General features: G+C 42.4%; 1 protein-coding gene across 2 annotated transcripts in view; it reads left to right on the plus strand.

Annotated features, from left to right (window-relative positions):
• The window catches only part of VCL (vinculin), a 109,890-nt gene that overhangs the window by 83,068 nt on the left and 5,837 nt on the right, over window positions 1–20,985 (plus strand). Inside the window, exons 11-19 of one of the 2 annotated variants that reach the window (XM_039235230.1) lie at window positions 2,932–3,122; window positions 5,532–5,731; window positions 6,857–6,985; window positions 10,570–10,719; window positions 12,181–12,289; window positions 13,395–13,697; window positions 14,911–15,035; window positions 16,321–16,506; window positions 19,594–19,797. In XM_039235230.1, the coding sequence (XP_039091161.1) occupies window positions 2,932–3,122; window positions 5,532–5,731; window positions 6,857–6,985; window positions 10,570–10,719; window positions 12,181–12,289; window positions 13,395–13,697; window positions 14,911–15,035; window positions 16,321–16,506; window positions 19,594–19,797 (1,597 nt within the window). The remainder of the gene's footprint in view (window positions 1–2,931; window positions 3,123–5,531; window positions 5,732–6,856; window positions 6,986–10,569; window positions 10,720–12,180; window positions 12,290–13,394; window positions 13,698–14,910; window positions 15,036–16,320; window positions 16,507–19,593; window positions 19,798–20,985) is intronic. The other variant, XM_039235229.1, reaches the window with a different exon arrangement.

Below are 20,985 nucleotides of genomic sequence, written 5' to 3' on the forward strand. Positions count from 1 at the left end.
TTGTTGATTCTGTGTGACATGGCTAGATCAGGTATTACTTCTATTTTATTATTGACATAACTGAGGTTTAATGATTTATTGCTGTTCGCATGGTTTTAAATTAATATATTTAGGATGCTGAGAACGCCTTTTTTGAGATCCACTTTGTATTTCTAAGCTGGGACTTTTCCTGCTACATCATGTTTGTGGCATAACTGTTTCCCAGGCATATGAGGGAAATAATATTTTGGCTCTCTAAGAAAAGATTCTGTGGATGGGGAAGGGGGAAGCATAAGAAGCTGCTTTCTTCTTTCCCCAGCAATGTTATTTCTTATGTGATAATTCTAAAAGATCCTTAAATACAGTGTCCTTACCACAGCTACTGCTTTTAAAGGCTTTCATGGCTTCTACTTTGAGTATATAAAGCGGTGTTGCTTTGTTCTTTTGATCAATATTTTTCTCTCTTAAACAAACAAACTGCTAAAAGAACATTAAAAAGGAGGACAAAAGTCACTGCTTCTGCACCTCAGTCCTCCAGCTTACTTCTTCAGGGATAACCATAGTCAAGTATCTTCTGAGATTTGGTCTTTCATTTAACTTGCATGTTTCATTTCCTGTTCTTCCATGGGAGAGTACGTAACCTTGTCTCAGTGACATGTACTTTAGAGTTCTTTCAAGTCTTGTATTGACCAAGAGGACAATGCTGGCTAAGAAAGGACACTCCTGCCTACCGAGAAATGGGAGATGGTAGGAGCAGGGTAGACCTACTTTAGGCAGAAGGTTGTGGTAGAGACCAACTTAACAGTTCAAGTCTGACTGTATATCAAGGTTGCTCAGTTGAGGATCACTGTTTTATACCCCAAGTTTTGAGTTGTTTAGGTAGAGAAAATACTTTGACCATTGTAAAATATAATGTCTGTACAGTACAATTAGTTAGGTCTGTGTTCGCTAATATTGATCTGCTTACATTCTCTTTAGTTTAAAATGCTCAAAGGAAAAAACTGTTTTAAGGACTGGAACACAATTCCATATACATATCAGGCACTTGTTAATGTTTCTTCATGATGAAGAGAGAATTGATGGTAATGGTGAGAACAGCAAACCTTCCCGTGTGGTCACATGCCATCATTACCTATTAGTATAACATATATGTATCCATAGCTTCCTGACAGAGGGAGTAGCCATGATCAGAACCATGGTAACTACCTTCTTTGTCCAGCTTTATAATGGAGAAGGAATTGAAATTTAAAATCACAAAGGAGTTCTTAAGAGAATATCTAAATTAGTTGTTCTGACTGCTAGGCTAATATTTTCATTTTTATAGGTGAGGTAGATAAGATTAACCTGAAGTTTTCTCTAGGTGGACTCAAGATATAAAATGCATCAAATTTTATATGTTTATAATGGTTAGAATCTGAAGTCTTTGGAGTAGGGTTTTGGGGGCAGTAATCTCCCTTTGTGATATATAATTGTGACTGTCATTTTATTTCTGTGTTGATGTTCTTGTTGCGGTTCTTTGGTTACATGAAACTCAAGTAAAAGGTAGAGGTTAGAAATGTGTAGAAGCATCTGATGTCTAATGGAACTTAATAGTTTGAAGTGTGGCCAGGTTGGGTGGCAATTGGAAGCTCCTCCCTGTTTCTTAGTAGCCGTAAGGTGTGCTGTCTGCTTCAGTCTGTGTTGATTTTGTTTGTTTATTTGGGTTCTTTGCCCCACCACATCCCAGGCTTAGCATGACTTTCAGTTTCAGACTTACCACTAGTTGAATGTGCAGTGTTTCTGAAGCATGGACCAAGGACAGCATATCTTAGCATCACCTGGGAAGCTTGCAAAAAATGTATAGCCTGGACCCCCCGTGTTTGTGGTGGGGTGTACTTAATCAGAATCTCTTTTCGTGGTGCATTTAAAACTAAGATCCCAGGTGACTTTTATGCACACTGGAATTAGGTTCCTTGCTTACTGTGTTCATGTTGTCTTTGAGTTAGATCACCAGTTCAGTCAGTGATGGCAAGGATTGGAGAATTATTGATACCAATGTAAGTAGCTAAGAGTGAGGACTTTGAAGTACTAGTGCTTGGGTTTGAATCTGAGTCCACGAAAGTAAGTGATCTTGGGTAAGTTATCTAACCTTTTGGCGCTTCACTTTTGCTTTTTGAATAATGGGGATAATACTGGTATCTGCTTCTTAGGGTTGTTGTGAGGAATAAATAACCTAAGAGTGTTTGCTGTAGCACCTATCAGAGTTGGGACTCAAAAAATTGTACTACTACTAGTTCTACTATTAGTTCTGTAACTACTTCAATTGCTGTTATACAACATACATGAACTACTTAGGCCCACCTAATCCCTGAGGGAACTAGTGTTTTCCTTGATGGCCGAATGAAGGATCAGCCAATTTAGTGATTTTTTAAAAATGTTTACTTTTGAGAGGGAGGGAGGGAGAGAGAGAGGAGGGAGAGAGAGAGCGAGTGCGAGCGAGCGAGCAAGCACGTACAAGTGGGGGGAGGGGCAGAGGGAAAGAAGGAGACACAGAATTCGAAGCAGGCTCCAGGCTCTGAGCTGTCAGCACCGATCCTGATGCAGGGCTTGAACTCACATACCTTGGATTCATGACCTTAGCTGAAGTCGGATGCTCAACTGACTGAGCCACCCAGGCGCCACAACTTAGTGATGTTTGAATGAGCTCAGCTAACCAAATTGTTGAGCTTGATTGAGGTAGATTGACTCAAACTCAAATTTAATGTTTTAACTGGGATAATGCAATCTGAATTTAAATGATCAATTTCTTACTTTAGTGCCAAATAAATAAACCACTCTCCTTCCAAACTAAGCTAATAATAATCATTAGCAATTTGGCATCTCATTAGCATTTGTATAGCAATTAAAATCCTCTCACTGTAAATAGTATCTATGACAGGATGGCTTTTTTTTTTTTTTTTTCCCTCTCTTCAGGGGGAAAGGAGATTCCCCAGAGGCCCGAGCGTTGGCCAAACAGGTGGCCACCGCCCTGCAGAACTTGCAGACCAAAACCAATAGGGCTGTGGCCAACAGCAGGCCTGCCAAGGCAGCTGTCCACCTGGAGGGCAAGATTGAACAAGCACAGCGGTGGATTGATAATCCCACAGTGGATGACCGGGGTGTTGGTAAGGCCACGAGTGCACTTAACCCTCCATAAACTGGTCTTGGTGAAAATAAGCAAGTTGTTGTTAGAGATCCTGTTGGTCTGAAACTAGGTGTAGAAGGGCTTCTTCAGCTACTGGCGAGTAGATCATCCTTTGGTGTGACTCCATTTCCAAATGTAGCCACTCTGATTCCTTTGACTTCATCAAAAAGAATTAGTGAATAAATGATTTTGCTGTGGACAAATAGAAAGGTCCTTGGGTTGGAATGAAAACTTTGAACTAATTATTTCCAGTCTATGTATACTTCCATTCTTTTGTATTTCTGTTACACTCATTGGGAAATACCTAGTTAAATGTAATTTTTGATAAGTAAGAAACCCTTAGTACCAAGGTTATTTTCATTTGTGAGGGCTCCTGCATTCCACAGTCACCAGAACTGATAACCTAAAATTTTGATTTTTGGGGAGTTGTTAGGGATGGAACTATAAGAAATTAGGTCATATTATGATAGCAAGCCTGCTGAAGCTGAAAGATATATTTAGTTCATTTACTATGCTTGTTGGATAAAAAGATAAAATTTTAAATTGGTGATTCCCAGAGTTGGGGAATCAGATGGATGTGTAATTTACTGGGGGAGGAATAAACTGGTATAAATGTTTTGAATGGCAGTTTAGTATTACATGGTTTTTTTTTATGTTTTATTTATTTCTGAGAGAGAGAGAGACGGTGTGAGCAGGGAGGGTCAGAGAGAGAGGGAGACACAGAATCTGAAACGGGTTCCAGGCTCCGAGAGCTAGCTATCAGCACAGAGATCAACGCGGGGCTCGAACCCAAGAACCGTGAGATCATGACCTGAGCCGAAGTCGGACCTTTAGCCGACTGAGCCACCCAGGCGCCCTAGTATTACATGTTTAAAACTTTAAAAAAGTTCATACTCGGGGCACCTGGGTGGCTCAGTCAGTTAAGGGTCCGACTTCAGCTCAGGTCATGATCTAATGGTTCGTGGATTCGAGCCCCGCATCGGGCTCTGTGCTGACAGCCAGCTCAGAGCCTGAAGCCTGCTTCCAATTTTGTATCTCCCTCTCTCTCTGACCTTCCCCTGCTCACGCTCTGTCTCTCTCTCTCTCTCAGGGAAAAAAAAAAAGTTCATACTCATTGATTTAACAATTTGACTTAGAGGAATTTATTATAAGAAATAGACATGTTTCTATAAAGAGTTACATACAAGAATGTATATAAACAGCATAAATGTTTAATACTGAGTTAAATGATCAATAATTATAGTTAATATAAAATATTACACAGATTTGTAGATCATGAATTTTTAAGAATACTCATTGACATGGAAAAATGCTCCCATTAAATAAAAAGAAGCAAGGAATAAAAGTTAATGTAAAGTATGATCTCGGTTTTGTAAAAGAGAAATGTGTATTTGTATAGGAACATGCAGTGTATTAAAAAACACTGGAAGATTTGCAATAACATGGATGGATCTGGAGTGTATAATGCTAAGCAAAATAATGCCAGTCAGAGAAAGGAATTCATATTTAGAATTTAAGATATAAAAGAAATGGACAAAGAAAATAAGACAAAACAAAACAAAAACAGAGAACTTAGAGAACAAATTGATGGTTGCCAGAGGGGAGGTTGGTGGGGGGTGGCTGAAATAGGTGAAGGGCATTAAGAGTACACTTACGGTGATGAGCACTGAGTAATGTATAGAATTGTTGAATCACTACATTATATACCTGAAGCTAATATAAGTATATGTTAAGTATATACTAAGTATATACTAAGTATAAGTATAAGTATAATAATATAACTGTATGTTAACTATACTGGAACTAAAACTAAATAAATATTAATATAATATTTTTTTTAAAATGTTTTTTTATTTATTTCTAGGAGAGAGAGAGACAGCGTGAGCAGGGGAGGGTCAGAGAGAGAGGGAGTCACAGACCGAAAGTAGTAGAATAATTTTTAAAAAGACTGGTAGGAAATGTTAAACTGTATCAATCTCTGAGAATTATGGGTAGATTATTTATTCTTATACTTTTCTGTTATTTCCTAATTTTTTTCTATTGTTAGGGGAACAAAACCCACTAAATGTTTTTATTTGAAAAAACAGGGACACTTAAGTGTCTGACTCTTGGTTTCAGCTTGGGTCATGATCCCAGATTCAATGGGATCAAGCCCCACATTGGACTCCACAGTGACTGCACGGAGCCTGTGTGGGATTCTCTCTCTTTCCCTGTGTCTCTGTTCCTCCCCTGTGCAGCACACACATCTGTCTGTCTGTCTGTCTCTCTCAAAAATAAATAAGCTTTAAAACAAAACCAACAACAACAATAGCCCAGTAGTTTACCACAGTGGTACTGCAATTGCCTTCTCTGGGTCTCTGTAGGTTACAGTGTTTTCCTCTTGATCCAGGTCAGGCTGCCATCCGGGGTCTTGTGGCCGAAGGGCATCGTCTGGCTAATGTCATGATGGGGCCATATCGCCAAGATCTTCTTGCAAAGTGTGACCGCGTGGACCAGCTGACAGCCCAGCTGGCTGACCTTGCTGCCAGAGGGGAAGGAGAGAGTCCTCAGGCGAGAGCACTTGCATCTCAGCTACAAGACTCCTTAAAGGTAGAGCTTTGGAGCACACAGTATTACATTTCTGTGCTTACTATTATTGAAAAACTGGTGGGGGAGAGAGATTTTTAAAATATGTAATTTCTTGAATCTGGGGAAAGTGAAGAGTGTGATCGAGGAGGATGTAAGGAAGTCCAGAGTTTATTAGGAAAAAGCTCGCCCATGTTTGACCACAGCTGAAGTTGTTTTCCAAGTCTCAGTCAAGCAAGAGCTCTTTTGTGATATTTGCTCTACCCTCTGTCCCCTGTGCTTCTTTAGTTGGTCAATATTTTTCTTAAAATGGACTCCCTTTTTAAATTTAAGTGGATTTATGTAAAAGAAAACTTTATAATAACTCAAAACATGAGCTTGATGAGCTAGTTAGTTATATTTTTCCTAATATTCTTTAGAAGAAAGCACTTAATTATCAAAATTAAAAACACTGGTCTAACACCTAAAATCATCTCAGGTATTATGAGTCACCCACTTTGAGAAGCAGTGGGCCTAACTGAGACTCACTTCTGTAAATCTAGAAAACTTAGAATGGACTAAGTGCAGTAACTATGAAAAGGAGCCTTTTCATGACTTATGAGAATCCTCTTTAGACTCACGTTAAGAAATGGGTACATATATTGGTTATCAAGTTTGTCTAGAAACTTAACTGCAAAAACATGTGTCAGAAAAATTTCCCATTCTTAATTTCTTTACTCTTAATGTAAGAAAATGCTTAGAAATGTGGCACTGCATCCACCAAACAATCCTTACAGCTCCTGTGGCCATTATTAGGCTCCTCCAGCATTGGGAGTGGCGAGGAACTCTGTTTTCATTTCAGGGTCTACCCCATGAATCTCAGTACCATTTCTTAGAAGCCAAGAAAGGAAGTAAAATTTCTTGTTGGGGTGGAGCAGTCTCAAGGGAATTGTGGGTGCTGTCTTACCTCTCCTACTAGACATGAATCTCTTAGAAGGCAGGATTCATACCTTATACCTGTTGCATGCTGGCTCAATGCTTTTACATAGTTATAGTAAATAATACTTAATGAAAGATTGATTGAATGAATATGTCACTGAAGTGAGGACATTGGCAGATGTACTTTTTGGACATTTTTGGTAATTTTTATTTGTGAACAATGTTTTTAAGGATCTGAAAGCCCGGATGCAGGAGGCGATGACTCAGGAGGTGTCAGATGTTTTCAGTGATACCACAACTCCCATCAAGCTGTTGGCGGTGGCAGCCACTGCACCTCCTGACGCTCCCAGTAGGGAAGAAGTAGGTATCTGAGGTCTTCCTTTTCTCCTGTTGGCCAGCCACACACACACACACACACACACGCACACGCACACTCACACACGCATATTTATGTATATTTGGATATTTGTAAAGGTAAAATTGGATTTCTGTTTGCATCAGAGGCCGTGATTGGGAAATTGTGGATGAAGGGTAGAAGGGCAGAAGAGGGAAGGCCTGCCACCTCCTCTTTTATTTACCAGGTCTATCAGTTAGTAATGGCTTTAGGACCTCTCTTTAGTCATGAGCTGTAGAAGACCTGACTATCAGAGAAGAAAACAAATGGGCTTTCTTTTTATGGTGTAACAAGAAACATGGAGATAGGTAGCCCTGGCCTTGGTTCAGTGGCTTGACACCATGACAGCTGGTGTTTCTGTGATTTTCTTGGTCTCTTCCTAATGGTGTGAGATGGCTGTTGTAACCCTATGTGTCACGTTCAAGGTGGGAAGAAACAAGGGATAGGGCACTCCAGTAACAACTGTCCCTTTTATTAGGACATTTTATTCTCAACACAGAAGTTAATTTGATGTCATTCTTCTACTCACCCCTTTCCAATGACTCCCTCCTGTCCCAGAGTGCAGCCAGGGTCCTTCCAATAACAGTAAGACCAGTGATGTGCTGGTAGACCAGCACTCCAGGAAAAAAAGTCTAAAAACCAAAAGTCCTGATTTGTAATGTTTGTTTATTTCCATGATGTAAATATTCCCATCTTGGCTGTTTTGGTGTGGAGCTACTGAAAGCAGTTGGGAAGAAATGGGTACATTTGGCTCTTATGAGCTGGTGTGAGTGATTATGGTGACTTCACACCACTGTCTCTGGTTCCCCTCTACTTCTCTGATGTCATGTCGTACCACTCTGAGCCCGTGTGCTTCTCTGTCTACACTGACCTTGTGTTCTGTTCCCAGCATGCCATGTTTATATTTTTCATGTTTGAATCTTGAGGCCCTTGCATTTGTTGTTCTTTCTGTTCCTCCCATAGATGATTACATGTACTGCCCAAGATAATTCCCACCCCCACTCCCAGTGATTGCCTAAACTCCATATTCTTTTTTTTCTCCTCAGCATTTATCAACATTTAGCATGTCTGCCTTATTTTTTGTTTGGGTGTCTCCCTCACATTAGCATGAAAGGCCATGCAGGCAAGGACTTTGTTTTGTCATACTTTATTCCCAGTTCTTAAAACAATGCCTGGTACATTGTTGATACTGAATGAATGAAAGTAAAGGTTTTCCCAGAAATCCTCCAGGAGACTTTTGCTTATGTTTGACTAGAATTCCGTCATACAGCTCCAGCTTTAGAGTCATCTAGGAAAGCAAGTACTGGCAGCAACGAAGAATGGGTTGTTGGGTCAGGCATCCAAGACCAGGTAGAATTGGTGGGTTGGAGGTGTGTGTCATTCTTTCTTGCTGATGACCCCCATTTTCTTTATCTAGCCTAGGTACAGTCTAGCTCATGGTCCCCTTAGGCTAAGATGATTTGGTATGTTTTTCATTCCAAACTTCTCTGAGTTTTGACGAGTAGATCAAGTCTTTCCTGGTTACTACCAGGATGTTTCATTGGTACTTCAGCATGTGTTGTCCTTTTCCTATTCTGTCTCTCAGAAATTTGGGAGTTGCCATTGACTCTTATACCAATAAATAACTAAAACAAGCTAATTTGCTGTCACAAATGTTTCTTGAATCTTTACATTTTCCATGAACGTTGCTACAGCTCTAGCTCTGATCCTTGTCCCTTGATGCCTAAATGACTGCACAGCTGTGACTCCTCTTCTTTACCTGTCACTAGGCCACCAATAAAATAAAAACAGAGATTTGAACCTATTTTCCTGCCCCTTTAGTGTGTCTTCCCTTTCACATAGGATAAAATGAGCACTGGGATCTGCTTCTAATACTGTTTCTAAACCCGTTTCCCACAGACCTCCCTCTCTCAGTTCATGCCCCAGCAGTACTTAATTGCTTATAGTTTTCTGCATACTCTGCCCTTGCTCCCTTCTATGTCTTTGTTCTTTTTGTCTCTGCCTAATTATCTTCCCCTTTTTCTTTTTTGGCTAATTCCTATTTATTCTTTATCCTTTAATCCATTACTTCCTGGATAGGTTTAAGTGCCTTTCCTTTTGCTCTCGTGGTATCTGCTTAGTTTTATGATTGTACATAGCACATTCTGTTATGAGTATCCGTTTACGGGCCCTTTTTACATCTCAAGGATGTGAGCTCCTGAGATGTAAAAATTGTGTCTTAGTCATTTTTGTATCTTTAGCACCTACTCCAGGGTCTGGCACATAGTAGGTTCTCAGTAAATTTTGATTGAGTGATAAGAAAAGCAGACTAAGTGTCCAGTTAAATCGGAGGGAGCAGCAGACAAAGGTGGAATTGAAATGACTAAATAGGGTAAGCAAAAGCCCTGTAGATCCAGAATATGGGAGACTAGCCAAGATAAGAAAAAGGACTGAGGCCAGGAGAAGGGTACTAGGAAATCAGAGATTTAGACAGAGATTCTGAGTGTTAAATGGCAAAAACCCAGGAGGCTGAACCCACAAGAGACCAGTATGGGGAAGAGACTTGTGTGGTCAAGACAGCCCCCTGACAAGGAGACTGGAGCCTGCTATTGAACCAGGAGGGCTTGAGGGCTTAACAGGTGGTCTGCCAGGAGCCAGAATTGGTCTGTAGAGCCTTAAGAATTGGGCAAGTAGAGCCTTAAGAGGAGGCAAAGGAGAGGATGGATTCTGTCAGGCAGTTTCTGACATGCTCAGCCTAGAGTATAAACCTTACCCAGCACCGTTTGGTATGCCTTGCTTCTTCTCAAAGCATTGTTATCCAAACAAGTGACAGAAGAGCTGTTGTCCTTTTATCTAAGTTAAATTGTCTACTTCACTGTATGCAACTTTGCATAATATCCACGTCAATAGAAAAGCTAAGTTTTTTCAAATTTTAGAGCTGAAAGAACAATTGAGTAGATGGTTTTACATTCGGGATAATAAAAATCAACCTTCCCTGCTCTCGTGTTAGGCCCCATTGTGAGCACCAGCTATCATTTTTCCCATGGAGGTCAGGGGCAGAGTTTTTACAACATTAATGGTAATGGATATGTGAGGGATTCTGCCTCGAGGAGGCTGGAGTTCAGTTTAGGACTGTGGATATTCTTGGCTTTTAATGCACCCAGCCACCTGCACTGGAGCCTCTAGTGGGTTTGTCTCTCTTTTTGAAACTCCAGGATAAGACTTTTGGGAACAGGGATTTTGGGGGTCTTCACCTTCTGTGAAGTCCTTGTTGTAGACTCCATAGTGCTGTGTGTCCTGTCTGCACTTGGTAAGCATTGGTTGAGCTGAAATTCAAGGGTGTGCAGGTGTGTGCATGCACGCACGTGATGCTTATGGTCATACCTCTGAGGAGATAGAGCAAGGCCCAGACCTGGTGATTGATTGTTGTCTTATTAACCTGGGTTTGATGTCATCTGTGAAGTCTTTGCTTGAGCAGTTGCTACTTCTACTTAAAGGGAGAGTTTTTCTTAGGCTTCCTGACCTATTTTATTGAAATAACGTTTCCTAATGTCTTTGTTTTTTTCTCAAGGTATTTGATGAGAGGGCAGCTAACTTCGAGCACCATTCGGGAAGGCTTGGTGCCACAGCAGAGAAAGCGGCTGCTGTTGGAACTGCTAATAAATCCACGGTGGAAGGCATTCAGGCATCAGTAAAGACGGCCCGAGAACTCACACCCCAGGTTGAATTTTGTTTGCTCTTCATTGTTCCAGTACTCTTCCTATAGTGTTCAGTAAAGGTCAATTACAGAACAGTTTCTATACATTTTTGAACACTTACTGTAAATTGTCATGAAAGAAACACACTCATAGTGTCAATCATTTTTATATTGTTTTAGTTTTCTGTAATGATCATAGATTACTTCTGAAAGTAGAAAAAACTATTAAAACAACCCCTCCCCCAAACTCCTAATTAGGGGAATATTTGGATAATCTTGAGAGGTTAGTCTTTTGATTTTAGAGCTTTTGCCTTTCCCTGCATCTCTTTGAAGATATTTTTTAAAAATTCAGTTGTGTTCATAACCTTTCTTTTTCTACTTCATTATATAACCAAATTGTAGCCCGTATGCAGGTGAATAGTATACTAATCAAATTATAGGAAACTCATCTTTTTTATTCAGCAGATAATTATTGTGTAGCTGTAGTATATTAGGAACTGTGCTAGGCTTTACATGTCTGTGATACTGACTTTGATGGGAACATGTAGGGAGGGATTAAAAAATCAAACACACCTTTTTATTGTTTATCTTTTGCCCACATGGCATGTTAACAAGTTAGATTCTCTTGCAAAAACATACATGTCCAACATTTAAAGAACACTTTCATAAAATGTGAACATGAGTAACTTTCTTTGACAGCTTCCATAAAGCATAGGATTTCCGTATAAAACTGAGATTCCTAAAAAAGAGAAACAGAAAACTAAAGATACCAATGATGAGAAAAGCAAGGATTTTGGAGACAGATCTGGACTTGAGTCGTCTGTGACCTTGAGTTTCTTTATCTGTAAAATGGGGAGAATTCCTTCCTAATGGATCAGTTGGAGGACTAAAAGGATCTGTGTACAGCCTGTAACTAACCAAATACTCCGTAAATGTTAGTTCCTTCCCAACTGCTACACCTGATTAGCTGGGAACTCTTGAACAAGTTGTTTTTTTTGCATTTTGAGTCTTGGTTTTTGCATCTGTAAAGTGGAGAAATTACCCGACCTGTCTCATAGGGTTGTTTTGAGGATTCAGTAAGATAATGGATGTGAAAGTACTTCATTAACTGTAGATAGTTCCTTTTTTAAAAAATAAATATTCATAATCAGTTTTAAGTAATTTTTAGTATCTTTCTTGGTGATACTTTTTAAGGTGGAAGAGTCTACCCAAGGGCTTAAACATAGGTCAGTTTGGTGTATGTTCTGAAGTACCAAGTGAATGCCGTTTACTTTGTCATGTTATTACCTTCCCCAAATCAGACTGTGAATGTAAAACGTTTTTGCAGGGGCCCATTTGGGGCAGATGTTTAGGAGACCAAATCTAATGCGTTCCATTTTTTGCTTTCTAGCGCCATCTATAGGTAGAGAGTGGAAAGCTTCGCTGAAGGTTTGTATTCCAGCAGGAGGGTGCCCTGAGGTTTAAAGGTTGTTTTGTCATTGACAGGTCGTCTCAGCTGCTCGCATCTTACTTAGGAATCCTGGAAATCAAGCTGCTTATGAACATTTTGAGACCATGAAGAACCAGTGGATTGATAATGTAGAAAAAATGACAGGTAGAGCTGTGTGCAAAGTTCTTACTGTCTAATCCTTGAGGAATGAGTTCTGAGAAACTGGAGTAGGACTGGTTATGTTACTTAGCTGTAATTGGATGAAGGGATGGTCATGTGTCCGACAGTGTACTTGGCCCTGATTAAGGCTGCTGAGCAGCGGCGGCTTCTCATTCAAGCCTTGCAACTTTGTTTGAAGAGAGGCTCTTTGAGTCTCTTTTATTTTAATGCTGCCCTCCCTGTGTGATGTTTATTGTTACAGCTCCTATCTTCTCTTTGAATAGTGCCTTTGCTCAGTCTGAACCAGAGTTTGGTTTCAGAGGCTGGGAGGCGGTGTTTGTGGATACAGTAAGTGTCCCTGTCATTTTCAGTGGGTTCACATTTCAAGGAACCACAATAGCTACCATTTAATACAACTTGTCTCAGAGTTTCCTCCAACTTATCAAGTGCGTAGTTTTTTTAAAAAAGAGAAACCAACCGCCAACAAACCCGTGTCTGTGCAATTGAAGTGGCACCTCTGAATCTTCATTCTCTGTGGAGGGAGGGATGGGAGCGGAGGGAAGAAATGAGGAATGTAGGCTCTTCGGCTTCCCTGCAGAACTTGCTGTGACAGGGTCCATAGCAGCCAGAGATGAAAGTGGAGCTCCTGAGGTATCGGAAGAGAGGTAACGGAAACAAGAAACAGGTGGTTAGGGTTATTAGAATCCTCTGCGTGGCTCATCTTGGGCACTACAAGCTGCCAACAAGCAACAGATGGCTGGGGGGTGAGACGGGAAGGGAGAAAATGTTATTAACATAATGTGGAGATGCGGTAAATGCTTGAGACGCAACCCTTGTTTCCTCCTGATGTCGTTGCAATTCGTGTTGTCTGAAGGCCGGTGACCGCGGTTGTTATGAATGCTCTGCCTCTGTATGGCCCTCCTGGGCTCCGTCTTCACTTTTTTTTGAACTAAGGTGTTCATCTGGAAGCTTCTGATTGTAGAGGAAGGGCTTAGAGCTGAAGGAGAGAATTCTGGGTGTTAGACTTTCACGTGAGAAACTTGAGTGGACAACAGAGTTTTTGAGTCTTCTCTAAAATAGAAACCGAGTTCCATCTCTCTTTTCCTGACAGGGCTGGTGGACGAAGCTATTGATACCAAATCTCTGTTGGATGCTTCTGAGGAAGCAATTAAAAAAGACCTGGACAAGTGTAAAGTTGCCATGGCCAATATTCAGCCACAGATGTTGGTTGCTGGGGCAACCAGCATCGCTCGCCGGGCCAACCGTATCCTGCTGGTGGCTAAGAGGGAGGTGGAGAACTCTGAGGATCCCAAGTTCCGTGAGGCTGTGAAAGCCGCCTCTGATGAACTGAGCAAAACCATCTCTCCAATGGTGATGGATGCAAAGGCTGTGGCTGGAAACATTTCTGACCCTGGTAAGCAATGCATGGAGCGGTTCACCTCACTCGAGAGGTTAACTCACGAAGCCCACAGGGTGGGGAGATGATATGCACCCACCTGCAACCACCGCATACAGTGTCTGGGAGCAGAAGCTGCAGATACTTAGCGAGAAAGTGCTAGATTAGTCTCTGTCCAAAAAAATATTGCGCAGACTGATTTCTGCAATAGTGCAGGTTTGTTGCAGGTTCGTTTCTCTGGACCAACTTTTCTGTGCCTTCTTAATGTTGTCTGATTAGATAGCTCCTGGTCTTTTACTCATTAGTTTGGAAATTGCTCAAAAGATGCATGATAACCAATTTATAATTTCTGCTTTTCTTAAAATGCCTTTTCTCTGTGAGACATTTTCTGTTTCTGTCAATTTGGGAGGGCTTACGTTGCCCTGTAGCTCTCCTAGGTGAATGTCCTCATCTTCTACCAAAGAATCTGGATTTTTGTTAGCTGAATTTTGAGCATGGTTTCAGTATTACTGAACAGGTTACCACTCCTTTGGTTAGAAACATCTGAATCCCTTCCTGTTCTGAGCATCCAGTGTGTCTGGCCTCGTCTGTGAGTAGAATGCAGTTAATGTAAGGGAGTGGATAGGAAGGACTGCCCTATTCATCCCTCGCCCAAGTAGGGCCTTTCTCCTGTCTTCACCAAGGACATGCTCAGTTTCCTAATTGGAGTTTCTAGTAGTTTGAGGAGAATTCTTGAATTCCCGGTGACTGGACACAGTAGCAGCAGCAGCTCAACTTAGGGGGTTAATACACTTAATGCCAAGGTGAGCAAAGGAGTAGGGAGAAAGATGAGACGGACTCTAGGGTAGGTACGCCCAATCTGAAACTGACATCTCCCCTGTTCTGAGTTAGGCGCACTTATCTCTTGACGGTTCATCATAAGGGAGGTGATGAGCACCACCTGAGCCCAAAGTGATCGCGCCCAGGAGCGTCTTGAGTACTTGTTAATTGTACAGGCAAGAAGGCACCCTGTACCACAGGGAATAGCTGTGGCTTGTGACACTTCTGACTCTTTGTAGGCCTCGTGGCTTCTGCCCTGCCCTTACCTTCTTTCCCCTTCAATCACTGCCTGTGATGCTTCCTGGCAGCTTCACATCCAGCTTTTGTTAATAGAAACCAGTTCTTCTGCTGGACAGACCGTGCTCCAGGGCGCTGACCTGCCCGGCTGAAAGTGAGGGCTTCTTGTGTTTAGGCCTGCAAAAGAGCTTCCTGGACTCAGGATATCGGATCCTGGGAGCTGTGGCCAAGGTCAGAGAAGCCTTCCAACCTCAGGAGCCTGACTTCCCGCCTCCTCCGCCAGACCTTGAACAGCTCCGTGTAAGTAAATTCAGAGTCCTGGGGAGGAGTGAGCAGAGGGTGTTGGGACTCTAACAAGGGGGAGGTAAGCTGTGCTCTGGAGCCTCAGTTACCAGGGGTCTTTGTTTAACTTTTGCTTAAAGCCTAGTTGGACGCACAAGTGGACTTTCGTCCTTCATTCCAAAATTAGTGGAGTCCTAATCCCATGCTTTTGCATGGGGTGTGCTGGGTAGGTGGGGTCCGTGGGTTTGGCCTTCTGTGGTGGGGACTGAGTGGAGCAGAGGAACTGGCTTTGGTAAGTGTGCACGTGATGAGGTAGTATCAAGTTAGTGAAGAGTGGGAAAATAATCTTGTGGTGAGATGTTTTTGTGTTCCCAATTGACAGCATCAAAACTGAAGTTATACTGTTGTGTACATTCTTTGTTCCTTTACTTGACTTTTTTTAGTAACAAAGTCATGTAATCTTTTTTTTTTCAAGTTTATTTTTCCCCCTATCATTTAAACTCTTCTGATGCACCCCAAATTACCATAAGTTTATTCTTCCATAGGTCAGTGGTTTAGAAGGAGGCTTAGCTGGGCAATATCTTATAGATACAAGTCCTAGAATGGGAAATAGCGATTATTCTAACAGTATTGGAAATAGCTGGACATTGGGAATACCTTATCAGGGCAATAATTGATTTATTCTTCTTGACTTACTTTGCCATGTTTAATGTCGATAAAAGATGTAAATTTCCAAATTGTTTGAGGACAAAACTGAGTCATTTTGCCCAAACTAAAGCACAGTGCTTGTCTAGCCTCCAGTGCCTCAGCCTCATATGATTCTTTATAGCTGGACTGTTGGTGGGTTGTTAGGGCCAGGGAGAGGGCTCTCCTGTGATATGGCTTTTTGTGGGATCAACAGATTCCCACAAATCAAGATCTTAGAGGTAATTTGGTCTAGCTACCCCTTATTGACAGAGGAGGAACTGAAGCCCAGGGGAGAAGTTACTTGCCTGTGCAACTTCCCTTCAACAGAGTCAGGACCACAAATTAGATCTTCTTTGGGAATGCATGGTCCAGTAGTGCTGTGTGTGCCTCCCTGGAATATGTCTAAAACTGTAGCTGCTGGCTTTTTGTGGAAAATAAAGGAAGAAAATCTGCATCTGTTGAGATGGAAGCAGGTGGTCCTTGCACTCAGTGTGGGTGGTCTTCTATGGAATGAATGTGGGTGGCTTTTCTGGGGATGCTTTTTAGAGGAAAGGAAAGAATTCTAGAGGGGAGTAGTTCCTGGGGTTTTACTTACAACCCAGTAATTCTTTCTTAGCTGACAGATGAGCTTGCTCCTCCCAAACCACCGCTGCCTGAGGGTGAGGTCCCTCCGCCCAGGCCCCCACCACCAGAGGAGAAGGATGAAGAGTTCCCTGAGCAGAAAGCCGGGGAGGTGATTAACCAACCAATGATGATGGCTGCCAGGCAGCTCCATGATGAAGCTCGCAAATGGTCCAGCAAGGTAAGTAATGAACCTTTTCTTGCGGAAAAAGGATGAAGAACTGTGCGCACAGCCAAGGAAGAAGAGTCTGTTTGGAAAGTTACCCTCTCTCTACTCTGGGAACTATTATCAGTAGCACGATCCTCTTCTTACTTGTGGTTTAGTACGTTGTTTCTGGTGCTTGATGGCTTCTCCTTCTAGCGGCAAAAGCGAGAGCTAGGACGTCTGTGGTTTAAGAGGAGGGTTCCTGTCTTCTGTCCATGCAGGTGTCAGCTGCAGTGACCCTGGACATGTGGGGTCTTTGAGAAATTACTTTTCTTTCTTAAGATTGCTGGATGTTTTTAGATGCTTTCTTGCTAATTATCAGCACTCCAAACATGAAATAGTCTTCTGTGGGCTCTGCCAGAGCTTGGTGAAATGTTTGTATTTTCCTTCTATTTTTCATAGAAGCAGGTAGATTGGTGTCTTAAAAGCGACATGCTTTGTCCTTAGAATCCTCTTACCCCTCGGTTCAAGATAGCTCTAGGCTCACTCCAACTCAACAAATCTGAAAGTGTAACTATTAGTGTGGTTGGTGAAAACTTGGATGCTGGCAGCAGCCATGCCCTGGGAATATCTTTTGTCTATTTTCCCCTAAATGATAGAAAGTGAGTGGAAGCTTTTCTAGGGAAGAGCTAAATGTTATTGCTAACCTTGCAATGGTTCGAACTCAGTTCTAAACTGTTGTGATATGACCCTTTCTTCTAGATCTTTATTCCCACCATTTATTTGCCTCTTCACGCCCTCAGCCATCTCAAGCTCTTGTATTAAATGTGGTTCACCAGGGACCTTCTGCACACAGCTGATCTTGGATTTTTCTAGGCTGGGAAATTGACCTTGGTTTTTTAATTCTGTATTTTTCTGTGCTGTTAGCTGTGAGCCTCGGTTCTAAGAAGGAATGAATAGCGACCTTGCTGGTGTTGGACCTGACCAGGGAATTATTTAAAATTGTATCTTTTGAACTAGGGCACGCACACCTCCAGGACCTTAGCAGAGTCCCGGTGCATGTGGAGAGTGGGGTGGAGGTGACAGTGAAGGTTGGTTTTACTTAAAGATTTTAAAGGAAATTTAAACTTCATTACAATAATCCCAGATATAGTGTGCTGCAGGACACAAAACATACATGAATTATAAGCAAATTTAAGGGGCAGACAGCATCAGCCTACATATTTTCCTGACTCTGCCATTTGTGGCCAGAAGTCTTTAGGTCTGACTGTCCCTGGAGGTTGAGACATTAGGAAATTGCCAACTTTGAGCTGTGTGAAGTCAGGAGCTACTTTACAGGAGCTACTGTGTGTATTTGGGGGATGGGTGTGTTATGTGTTTGTGTATCTGTCAATCTGTACATTTTGAGACTCTGAACCCCAATAGTGAGCCAGCTTCTCTTCTAAGAATGGGGATGAGTTCTACTTGAGACAGAGTTTAGGGAAAGAGTTTAGAATGTACCTGAATCCCTTGTTTGCCCTGAATTCTCCAAGTCTGTCATCAACTTTTGGAGATAAGTTTCCTGTACAGGATAAGAATTTTAGGAGTGATAGCAACCTCGGTTAAACTTCCATGTAAACTCTTACTTCCTCTTGGTTAGATTTTTTTTTTTTTTTTTTTTTTTAAGTAGGCCCCATGCCCAGTGTGGAGGCCAATTTGGAGCTTGAACTCATGACCCTGAGATCAAGACCTAAGCTGAGGAGGTCAAGAGTTGGACACTTAACCGACTGAGCCACTCAGGTGCCCCAGTGATGTTTGATATAAAGAACCTGTGTTCAGGAGCACCTGGCTGACTCACTTGGAAGAGCATGTGATTCTGCATCTTGAAGTTGTGAGTTCAAGCCCCACATTGGGTGTAGAGATTACTTAAAAAAAAAAAAAAACTTTAAAAAAAGAGGCTGTGTTCACCATTCTTCATATACATGGATTGGTTTCCTTGAGGCAGTTCCTTTTATGTTCTTTCCCCTCAACCTATTTCAGCATCTGATCACATTGCCTTTGCCCTGGCCTTTCAGAATCCCCATCCATGTTATTAAATTCATTCTTTCCCCTTCATGGGTCCTGTTCTTTCATGGGCCCACATGTGGGCTTCTCTGAACACAGCCTTGGTCAGTTGCCACGTTCATGTGTTATCTGTGAAGTATGTAAATTAAGTTTGGGATGAGAACCCTAGTTTGCAACAGGAGAGATTGAGGTTGTACCCAAGGAACAGCTTTCTGAGTCAATACTAGCAAAGGATGCAGTATGAGATTGTAGAAGTGTTGGCTCCGAAGATCTTGAGGGGGGAGAGAGAGGTGGTCCGAAGTGTGGGTTTTCCCTAAGATGGCAAAGTGGATGAGGCATCTTCTGGAGACTCCTTTCAGCTGGGTGATTGAGAGGTATTTGATAAGTCTTTTTCACTCACCACTGTGGGTTTTTTTTTGTTTGTTTGTTTGTTTTTGTTTTTTTTTTTCCTCTTTCCTGGTTTCATATCAGTTGCCTCTGATTTATCATTTTAAATTCTGGGACTTTTTAATTCCTGAAGGAAATAATGATCTGTGTCTGGGTACTGCAGAGCTGATCCAACTCACTTTCTGTGTCCAGGAAGATATAGAAACGTGTCCTTATGAGCCAACAGGGAGTGCTCACTTTCTTCTGTTCAAAGCAAGTTGTGTGGCTGAGTTTACTTTTTCACTCTGGATTCCTTTTAAAGGGAATCAGCTACCATTGTTTGGTTGTTTGGCTCCTCAAAACTGTTCTGACAGAATAATGAGAATTATTTTTGGCACCTTTAACTTTGGTGGTAAGTGTATGTACAAGGAATTCCACTTCCTTTCTTGGTATAACTTTTTCTCTGGAAACCCTTTGCCCCTGGAGTGAGGCTCTTTCTTTCATTCACTGTGAACAGGGCAGTTGGGATTGGTGCTGGAGGCTGAGAATTCCCTTTCTGTGGAGTTTGGTTCGTCTGGCTTCTGGAGAGTGTGCGGTTTTCTTTCCCATCGTAGACCAGCTTTAGTTACTAAACCAGCTGATGCTCAGCTTCCCCAGCCCTACTGCTCTTACTAACACTGTCCCTGTTTCTCATCCTTCCTGCCATCAACAAAGCGGGGTAACCCAGCCGCTGAGGTGGGTATAGGTGTTGTAGCTGAGGCAGATGCGGCCGATGCTGTTGGGTTCCCTGTCCCCCCTGACATGGAAGACGATTACGAACCTGAGCTGCTGTTAATGCCATCCAGTCAGCCGGTCAACCAGCCCATTCTGGCCGCGGCTCAGTCATTGCACCGGGAAGCTACCAAGTGGTCTAGTAAGGTACTGATTAGCACCCCTGGTTGGGGCTGCTCCATATGCATCCGGCCATGTGCAGCCTTGACACATTGCATCACTCATGATCTGTGCGAGTCCTGTGAGTCTGGGCAGGGTGGGCATCTGTCTGTCTGCACCTTGTTGTTAGGTCTGGCTTCACAAGTTTGATAGGTCTGCTAATGCCAGATTAATTGGGTTGCATTTGTTTGGGGTTAGAGATTGGGTCACTTTTTGAAAGGGTTTCTTTTCTTACTGACCTTGGGGCCACAATTGGAACCTTAAAGCCCTTGGGAAGCCGTGGGTATGTCTCTCAATGACTTGCAGGTCTGGAACCATTGTAGACCATTAAGAGTTCACCTGGCCTGACCATTGAACTTTGCCTGCCACCCCATTCTCTGCTGATCTGTCACTGATGGCTCAGGCAGAGTTGATCAGGGTGAGAAGCAGCTTTATACGGCAGGGTCTCTGGGGCGGACTGCTTGCGGCCCTGCACTTGGCTGCCTGGCAGATGCTGGCTTTAATGGGAACTCATAGGGAAGGGGGCTTTACTGACTGCTTGTCCAGGTATTTCAGTGGGAGGGGCTGGGAGTGGGGAACAGAGGGCGCTCAAAGCTGTAGGACAGGCAGCCATAGAGCTTTGGCATTGGGGCTGAACCAAATCTAGTTTTGGGAGTGGGAGAAGAGGGTGATTACTTTTTTCCCTTTTGAAGGTAGCATGTTGCAAGAAGAAAGGGTTTGAAGAGTGAGGGGTAATAACTAACCTGGCACTACACTGTCTTCTAATCAAGGTCCTAAAATCCTGGAATGATACCAGGTCTACATGGGAAGAGATGGGCCCAGGCAGCCTTGTCTAACATGCCCCTATTCTCCTGACTACATCCCATACCTGTATTCTCTCTGGCCTCAATTACTACCTGAGATGTTACACGCCACCCCGCATAGTGCTCGGCCACTTCGTGATGCCTGTGGGGGTGTCTCTCACGGGGCCTGCAGTGGCATGGTTTGTGTATGCCTCACTGCCTTGTACAGAAATTGAAAAGCATGAGGGGAAAAATGAGTAGGGCCTGACCTTTTAGGTAGTTTTGAACATTGCAGTTGTTATTTTTGGTTTTTATCAGCTAAAGGAGAAACCTTTTGAAGGCATAAAGTAAATTACTTGTACATTTCTTTATTGTGACCCGTGGGGTTTTTAAT

This window comes from Hyaena hyaena, unplaced genomic scaffold, assembly GCF_003009895.1.
Source record: "Hyaena hyaena isolate Hyena2069 unplaced genomic scaffold, ASM300989v1 scaffold_97, whole genome shotgun sequence".
NCBI classification, from domain to species: Eukaryota; Metazoa; Chordata; class Mammalia; order Carnivora; family Hyaenidae; genus Hyaena; species Hyaena hyaena.